General features: G+C 47.6%; 1 protein-coding gene across 1 annotated transcript; it reads left to right on the plus strand.

Annotated features, from left to right (window-relative positions):
• Positions 1–726: 726 nt before the first annotated feature.
• LOC123145161 (probable xyloglucan endotransglucosylase/hydrolase protein 30) lies at positions 727–2,924 on the plus strand. The gene is made up of 4 exons (XM_044564494.1): positions 727–1,035; positions 1,146–1,246; positions 1,908–2,116; positions 2,203–2,924. The coding sequence occupies exons 1-4, from the start codon at positions 852–854 to the stop codon at positions 2,738–2,740; spliced, it is 1,032 nt and encodes a 343-aa protein (XP_044420429.1). The 5' UTR covers positions 727–851; the 3' UTR covers positions 2,741–2,924.
• The last annotated feature ends 6,912 nt before the right edge of the window (positions 2,925–9,836 follow it).

Below are 9,836 nucleotides of genomic sequence, written 5' to 3' on the forward strand. Positions count from 1 at the left end.
GCGCGGCAGGTGGATGACAGCACGCCGACCAGTCCTACTCGGAGGTCGGAGCAGAGGCATCGGTCAAATCTGGACGACGCGGTCGTTGGCTCAACCGCTCCCTTCACGCCACCTCCACTGCGTGCACGTAGCAACTCCCGCGAGAAAATCCCATCAGTAACGGCGGCGATCCGCCATTAATCCCCACAGTAACACGCCATATTCTCCGAGGGGCGAGCACCCATTTTCTCCCGATCCCGAGCTAATCTACGCAAGCACGCCACATGACCGTCCGTAACCTCCCGGCTCCAAACGTTCGTCCTACGTACCCTCGCGAATAATCATCATATTTCAACTGCTGCTCGGCTGCTCCGGTCCATTGCTTTGCTTGGGCAGCAGCGGAACTGACACTGTGCGTGCATAGTGGCGTGATCGCCCTGCATGAGGCGAGGCAGGACAGGGCAGGGCGAGGCGGACACGCCAATTAGGGCCATGCCAAGCCAAGCCCCCATCCATCACCACCAGCAAAGCTTAGCTGGTGTTACCCACCACCATCCCTTCTCCTGTTCAGCTCATAAACTCCTCCTCTCTCGCCCGCTCCCTCCCTCCTCTTTTTTTGCCTAAGCATATAGGGCCACGGCGGTGGGTCCGTTTTTCCGGCACGAGACGACGGCCCTACGCGTCACGGAACGGGCCAGCTCAGCGCGCGCGGTGCGACCCAGCTAAAGTGGTACCGCGTATATAACCGGCGGGCGAAAGGTCATTAGGCAGAACCCGGGGAGCGCGTGAGGTTTTGGTTCTTGAATCTTGAGAGGCGAAAGAGAAAGAAAGGAAGAGAGAGCGACGCCTTGAGAGCACCAGACTGCGCAGCAATGGCGATGAAGGCGAGGTTGTTGGCGGCGGCGGCGACGTGCGTCTGCCTGGCGGCGGCGGCCTCCGCCTTCGACGTGCCGACCGTGGCCTTCGAGGAAGGGTTCTCGCCGCTGTTCGGGGACGGCAACCTTGTCCGCGCGCGGGATGACAGGGCCGCCCGCCTCTTGCTCGATCGCCGCTCCGGTAACCCATCGGTCACTTGCTTTTGCAGTTTTGCTTACCTGAAACCCTTCCTTTTGTTTCACTCTGTTCTTCCTGTTCTTATGTCGCGGCGCTTGTTCGATCACATGCAGGTTCGGGATTCATCTCCTCGGATTACTACCTGCACGGCTTCTTCAGCGCGTCCATCAAGCTGCCCAGGGACTACACGGCCGGCGTCGTCGTCGCCTTCTACGTGAGTGCTTCAATCCCGCTCCGATTAATTACTTCGTGAGCGTTTCCTGTCCAAGTTAATTAAGCAGCGGTTTCAGCTTACTAGCTTATTACCATCCTTTAATGTTAAATCCACGGCGTTGTTTCCAACCGTTGGGTCTCTGTTTCGTCAATCGTCACATGGCGTGTCAGCTAGTAGCTGAGATTTACTACCTGCCGCTGCTCATCTTAAAGAGGAAAAACCATGGCAAGTTGCACATCCATGCCCTCTGGCTGTGGTGGCGCAGAGTAGGCAGGCAGGCAGGCAACAGGGCGTGCCACATGGGCTTGTTCGTTTTCGGGCCTTCACGGCCACAAAAGGCTGCGCCGCCTGTTCGCCCGGAATAAATGTTGCCATTCATCCCTGTCACGCGCTCTCGTCCGCCCGCATTCATCAGCCTCACCAACGCAAAAACAAAACAAAGTTATTTCTAATACGTCAGAGTATACGAGGGAGAACGAGTCAATAGTACTAGTAACAGTACGTTTTTTGTGCACAAGAACGCCGTGGTAGAAAATAACGTACGTACATAGTACTTATTTGGTATGGATTCTAACAAACACGTGACAGTTCTAAAGATAGTACCGCTGTGTATGTATAACAAACTTAATAATGGTGGTATTTTGTTCTTGTGGCGTTGCAGCTGTCGAACGGGGACGTGTACGAGAAGACGCACGACGAGCTGGACCTCGAGTTCCTGGGCAGCCGGTGGGGCGGGCAGTGGCGGGTGCAGACCAACGTCTACGGCAACGGCAGCACCAGCCGCGGCCGGGAGGAGCGCTACCTCCTCCCCTTCGACCCCACCCTCGAGGCCCACCGCTACTCCATCCTCTGGGCCCCCACCCACATCATGTACGCATCACCCCTCTCCCACTGCCACTGCCACTGCACGTAGTAGAATACAAAGTGACTGACGATGTGCGCGCGCGTACGTGCAGATTCTACGTGGACGACACGCCGATCCGCGAGGTGGTCCGGCACCCCGGCATGGGCGGGGACTTCCCGGCCAAGCCCATGGCGGTGTACGCCACCATCTGGGACGGCTCCGCCTGGGCCACGGAGGGCGGCAAGTACAAGGTCAACTACAAGTACGCGCCCTTCGCCTCCGACTTCTCCGACCTCTCCCTCCGAGGATGCCGCGTCGCCGACCCGGCGGCGCTGAGCAGCGACGCCGCCGGCGGGTGCGACCTCCTGAGGCTCATGACGGCCGACTACGCGGTCATGACCCCGCAGAAGCGCGCCGCCATGCGCGCGTTCCGGGCGCGCCAGATGACCTACACGGTCTGCTACGACGCGGCGCGGTACGCGGCCGGCCCGTTCCCGGAGTGCGACAACTCGGACGAGGAGAGGGGCACGTTCTGGGCGTGGGGCGAGTCCAAGACCGTGGTCATGAAGACGCGCGGCCGCGGGCGCCGCGGCCGGGGGAGCAGGACCGGCGCCGGAGCAAGGGGACGCGCCGGCGCGGCGAGCAGCTGAGCTCTTACTTGACAGGACACTAATGGCTATGGATTTGATTGATTTTTGGGCGGCGTTATATGATTTCGGTGTCTCTGTATAGGTTGGTCGTAGGGATTAGTAGCTCATTGTTTTTTACTGCTAGGAGTATTACTATTCTTTGATTCGTTGGATGGCAGCTAATAATATGATCAGATTATTACTATGGCTACTTTCGGTTTTTTTTCTTCAAAAGCACCATTTTCAGCAAGATTTTGTTCCAGTGCTCGACAAAATAACAACTTCACAATACCCTATAGCCTATTATACAGCTTAATCAAATCATCTCGCCCCCTAAACCTATGGAAGGTACCCGACATTTCAAAGCATGTCGAGTAATATTAATCACGGGATTTCGAGGCCTGTGTAGCTGGTGCTTGGACGATCACGGACAGCACGGTGACAACCCGGAGATGTTTGGTGTTTTGCGCTAGCTTTATTCGCCCGTTCAATTCATGCAGAGCACAGTGTGTCCCGCTCCTACTGTTACTACTAGCAACTAGGGGTTGGATTGTCCTCTGCCTCCTGTATCCGAGAGATTCGTCACGACAAGGGCTACTTTGAATCAAACGAGCACTGTAGGATTTTTGAGGATTGAAATACTTAGTTTTTTTTACATTGGTCCTTTGAGTAGGGCACGACCTGACGAACGTCCCATAGAACCCGGAGTAGGGCACGCTGGTGCCCCAAGCGTACTTCTCGATGAACCACCAAAGTTAAGGATCTAAAATGGGCCACAAACAGGCTCAACTTAAGCAGTATCAGCCCTTCAAGCTAGGATTTACAACTGAAATGAAAATAGCTAAAAAAACATACAAAAAAGTCGCCACGAACCAGATGCTTGTAACAAAAAGTGGCAACACAAGTTAACTTTAGATGTCAGTGGAACACATCTTAAGTTTACATCACGAAAATAGTTTGAAATGACCGTGTCAACAAAATATTTAGTTTCCATGGCAAAAATGTGTTCAAATTGCATGTTGTACGATGACTATTATTCAAAACAAGTTGCCATGACAAATAAAACTGCCATGTTTAACTACTCCCTCCATTCCCTTATACAAGGCCACAAATTCAGATTACAGGTATCAAGGTAAAATTTAATGATTGTTTTGTAAGCCAATTTTTCTTGTCGTTAACCAAAATTATTAATACACCCGCATGCATGCAAGGAATGAATAAGAAGAAAGTACTACAGTGTCATTATGACTACATGCATACAAGTATTAAACAAGTTGCTAGTACGAGGAAACATCATTAATTTTTGTCTCGATTACTGTTAATGGCCTTGTATAGATGCAAAATATATTTTTCATAGTGACCTTGTATAAGGAAATAGAGGGAGTAGTAAAATTGACATGATCTAATAAAAAGTGACATACTACCTACAATAAAACTATCATGTTCTAATTATTAAAATTGTCTTGTTCTAAATAATAAAAATGCCATGCTATATAGAATAAAACTACCATGGTCTAATTAATGATAAAATTGTCTTGTACGCTCTTGTAACCACACACACCCACCTCACTGATGGGGAATGAAGTATGAAAAAAAAATCCTACGAACACCCAAGATCTATCTAGGAGAAGCATAACAACGAGAGGGGAGAGTGTGTCTACGTACCCTCGTAGACCGAAAGCGGAAGTGTGTATAACGCGGTTGATGTAGTCAGACTCTTCGCAATCCGATCACAATCCAACCGATCTAGTGCCAAGTTTACCACACGTGCGGCTCCATGACGTCTACTCCTCCTTGATCCAGCAAGAGAAGGCGGAGAAGTAGATGGGATCACAACCAGCACAACGGCGTGGTGGTGGAGCAATGGCAGCGCTTCGCTAAGTGAAAAACCATGGACGAGAACTATGCCGAGAGGGAGAGACGGGGCAGCAGCCAAGACCAATGTGTTGGGGTGCCTTGCTGTGCCCCTCCCCTATACTTATATGCGTGGGAGGGCTGCGTTTCCAGCCCTACTCCTTATAGGAGTTGGCGCCAAGGGGGAGAGGACTTGGACTCCAAGTCCGGTCCGATTCCTACTAGGACTCCCCTTTTTTCCCTTTTCTAGCCACACGGGCTTTCGAGGACTTGGTGCGCCTAGCCCAATAAGGCCAGGGCACCTCCCCTCAGCCCATGCCAGCCCTTGGAACATGGTGGACCCATTTGTGGACTTCCGGACCCCTCCGGAATCCTACGGAACCTTCTGGAAGCTTCCCGTTACAATGCCGACAAAACTGCACCTAATTCCGGAAAACAAAATATGACTTTCCATATATAAATCTTTACCTCTCGACCATTCCGAGACTCCTCATGACGCCCCGGATCTCATCCGGGACTCCAAACAACAGTCGGTTACCAATCATCAAATATCCCAATACTACTCTAGCATCAACGAACGTTAAGCGTGCGACCCTGCGGGTTCGGGAATTGTGTAGTTATGACCGAGACCTCTCTCCGGTCAATAACCAATAGCAGGACCTGGATGCACATATCGATTCATACATATTCCACGAAGATCTTTTATCGGTTGAACCACGATGTCAAGGATTCGGTTAATGTTGTATGCAATTCCCTTTGTTCGGCGATATGTTACTTGCCCGAGATTCGATCGTCGGTATCTCCATACCTAGTACAATCTCGTTACCGGCAAGTCTCTTAACTCGTTCCGTAATACAAGATATCGTGACTAACTCATTAGCCACATTGCTTGCAAGCTCTTTACGATGTTGTATTACTAAGAGGGGTGCTACTTCTTGAGCTTGCGTTGTTTGTTCCCTGAAGAGGAAAGAGTGATGCAGCATAGTAGAGATAAGTATTTCCCTCAGTTTGAGAACCAAGGTATCAATCCAGTAGTAGACAACGAACAAATCACCGAATACCTGCACAAACAATCAAACAACTTGCACCCAACGCGATAAAGGGGTTGTCAATCCCTTCACGGTTACTTGCAAAAGTGAGATCTGATAGAGATAGATAAACGATAAAGTAAATAGTTTTGGTATTTTTTGGTTTATAGATCGGAAAGTAAAAGATTGCAAAATAGTAGATCGGAAACTTATATGATGGAAAATAGATCCGGGGGCCATAGGTTTCACTAGAGGCTTCTCTCAAGATAGAAAATAATACGGTGGGTGAACAAATTACTGCCGAACAATTGATAGAAAAGCGCAAAGTTATAATGATATCTAAGGCAATGGTCATGAATATAGGCATCACGTCCGTGTCAAGTAGATCGAAACAATTCTGCATCTATTACTATTAGTCCACACATCGACCGCTATCCAACATGCATATAGAGTATTAAGTTCATAAAGAACGAAGTAACACATTAAGTAAGATGGCATGATATAGAGGAATTAACTCAAGCTATATGATGAAAACCCCATCTTTTTATGCTCGATGGCAACAATACAATACGTGCCTTGCTGCCCTTGCTGTTATTGGGAAAGGACACCGCAAGATTGAACCAAAAGCTAAGCACTTCCCCCATTGCAAGAAAAACCAATCTAGTTGGCCAAACCAAACCGATAGTTCGAAGAGAATTACAAAGATATCAAATCATGCATAAAAAATCAGAGAAGATTCAAATAATATTCATTGACCATCTTTTTATGCTCGATGGCAACAATACAATACGTGCCTTGCTGCCCTTGCTGTCATTGGGAAAGGACACCGCAAGATTGAACCAAAAGCTAAGCACTTCCCCCATTGCAAGAAAAACCAATCTAGTTGGCCAAACCAAACCGATAGTTCGAAGAGAATTACAAAGATATCAAATCATGCATAAAAAACAGAGAAGATTCAAATAATATTCATAGATAAACTAATCACAAATCCACAATTCATCGGATCTCGGCAAATACACCGCAAAAAAGTATTACATCGAATAGATCTCCATGAACATCGAGGAGAACATGGTATTGAACATATAAATCTTGGTAGACAACCCGCCATTCTGAGGCATCATCCGCGCGCGCCACGCTCGTTGGGCCCTTCGATTCTTTTTCTGTAGCTCTGTTTTGGCCGCTGGCATGAGGTCAACCGTTCGTTCTTTTGTACATACATGTTTTGTTTGGAAGTGGCTGTCGAATTGGGCCTCTTGAGCCATGGGCCCAGTAATCAGTTGCTTTTTATCATGACTAAGGTGTACCTCGTTCTGGGTGGAGTGAGCCGAGCCCTAGAAAATATCCGCACTGCCTCCTCTCCTTCCTCCCTCTCCTTTGCGCCGCCTTCCCAATCCCCTCCTCCCGCACGAACCCCGGCAGAGAGAGAAGATGAGAGAGAGAGAAGGAAGGAGAGGAGGGAGAAAGAGAGAGGGAAGAGGAGAGTGAGGTGTGGCGGCTGACGGGAGAGGGTCACCGGCCGGCGTCGGCCTGCGCCGGCGAGGTCGGGCTCGATCTGACGGTTGGCGGCGGCTCGACCCGTTCCTGGATCGGGAGCTGCGAGGAGGCTGGGGCTCGTGCGCGATGCACGGAAGGCTGCACCCCGCCTCCATCTCCACGCGTGCAGCAGCGACCCCGGGAGGAGCTTGAGTCGCAGCGGTGGTCCACGGCGCCATCGTCGGCAAGAGGAGCGTGGGCTGCAGAGACGGCCAGCTCCGTCCGGCTTTCGCGCTGCCGTCCATCCACCCGAGAGATCAGCCCCCACGTCCTTGCCTTCATCCTCTCTCGCTGTCACGCACACTCTCTCCTCGGTCCTCTCACACACGCGCTCGTGGCCGGATATTTGGTAATTTCTTTTCTGAGCATAAATAGATATTTTGCCCCCACATATTTGTTGTTTTGCCCAGCGGAAAGGTGGATCAAATATGGAAGACGTGAATTTTCAATAGTGTGAAAAGCAAGCGCTGGTCTTGTTGAAGTTGCATTGAATTTCTGTGATACCTAAGAAGTACTAATGCTCATATTTTGCAATTTTCTCTCCACATCTTTCAGACACGGGTTCTTGAGGAAAGCAGGTACTGCATTTTGTTTGTGTCAACTATACTGAATCTACAAAGCCTTTTTTGTCTGCCGAGAAATTCATACTCTGCATTAGTTGTAAAAGATGCTGATTTTGATCTTAACAATTGCAGGGATAGTATGGATAAATTTGCACAGTTTGGACAGCATCAGCGGGCAGAGTTGTTGTTCAAATAGTAGCAGATCACCAGCACGCGAACGACGAGATCCAGGTCACGGGCAATCCCCATTCAGGTAAGCTTGCCTTCCATTTGTGTTTTTTGTTTGATGAATTTTTTATGGTTTCTTTGATGAATTACTCATATGTGAGGACATTGCAGGTCATGCACACATTGAGTGAACAGATTCAGTTCCCTTTTTTTATCCCTTGGTAGTTCTCATTGAATCTTCAGTTATGAATATTGTTGCAATTAGCAAGCAACCCTGATGGCAGAAGCTAGTTAGATGCCTAGATTGATGTGTTCCGGTTCTATTCTATGCAGATTCTGCACTCCAATTAATTGTTTTTCCGTTGTTACCCGTATTCAATCAATATGGTTCGGTGTACTATTTTTAGCTTCATAGATGTAAGCACGCCTTTTCATTGTTTTAGAATGTTCAGAAGCGGTGCTCCCTCTAGCTCCCATTACTGCTTAGCACCAGTTTTCGCTAGAGTAACTTCTTTTTTCCAATCACGAGTTTGCATGTCAGCATGATGTGCTTAATAAGACAGTCGTACACAAGCTCGAGGTTTGTTAGATGAATTTTGCTTATGTTGTGGCATGCACTTTAGTGACCTATAATTTTAAGTTGCAAACTATGCTACAGATTTTACCTTTCCTGTTAAAGGTCTGCCACATAATCAGGTTGTATTTGTGTTCATTGGTGTGGATTTACAACTGTTAGTTCCTGACTCCTAAATCTGAAATTTATTTGGTCCCTCCATTTTTGTTCAGATCTATGTCAATAAGAAACTCCACAAGGAAATAGCAACCTTTGGGATCGACCGGGCGCGTCAGTTACTTGAAGGGGACAGCAAGACACATAGAAGAAATATAAAGCATCAAGGTAGCAACCCGTTGGTGATATTTGGCTTATTTGCGACTAATTTGATAGTTAATGACATTTGGTTATGCAGTGGGAAAGGTAAACATTAATGCAGCCAGTTTTTTTTACCGGAAAATCTGTCAGTTTATGTTCTCTTCTTGATGGTAGTTAATCCATCATACTACTATTATATATGTGCATAATCATATGTTGTAATTGCATCGGGAGGTGAAGAAACTCAAATTTGTAGCCACTGTCATGGTTGTATGCATGATTCGCTTAGCAATTGCAGAAGTCCTCCCAGTTCACGCTTTTGATTTATGATGGAGACATGTATTTGCCTTAGACGACGAGGCCATCGGCACAATTGCACAACATAGTTAGGCGTGAACAAGATGTGTTCTTTAGTTCTTCGCTTCTTCCTTCTAGGGATCGGTCCCAAATTCGCTGGCCTAACCTTCCGGTGAGCTCTTCCTCTGGCCTGTAGGTTCAACTAGCTCATCTCCACTAAATATTCATTATTCTGTTTCCTTTGTTATGTTTCCGTTGATCCTACTTTCTACTTTCTCAGGCTGATTTGGTAGTCTCGTCATACCTTGTTTTGTAATTTCTCTTTACTTATCTATAACCGTTGCCCTGATCACAAGTGCTCGTTTAGTGTTATGCACCAACTGTGATTGCAGCAGATTGATTAGTTAGCGAAGTCATATATTAGCATAGTTATTTCTCTAAATCAAGTACCATTCATTACGATGCCTGCACAAGCATCCATTTTCTCTGCTGTTCATTGAATGAATTAATAACGAAAGGGATTCGTTCTTGTTAGTACTTCAAGCTTGGGCCAGTAATTTGTTGTATTGCCAGGACAACAAAGCATGGGCTTCGTCTAGAGTCAACAAAATGAAAGTTTTTTTCGGAGTAATTTTCAGTTCACTGTTTGCTTCGACTTTTGTGACTTCTGATGTTTGGATCAAGGATTTCAAGATTTCCTATCTTTATTATTGATGATGGAAGATGGATCAGATTTATGCCTGTTCTAAACCATTTATTCTCTGTTTGGGCTGTAATTATTAAGTTCGCTTTCTTAGTAAAGA

This window comes from Triticum aestivum, chromosome 6D, assembly GCF_018294505.1.
Source record: "Triticum aestivum cultivar Chinese Spring chromosome 6D, IWGSC CS RefSeq v2.1, whole genome shotgun sequence".
In the NCBI taxonomy this organism is placed as follows: Eukaryota; Viridiplantae; Streptophyta; class Magnoliopsida; order Poales; family Poaceae; genus Triticum; species Triticum aestivum.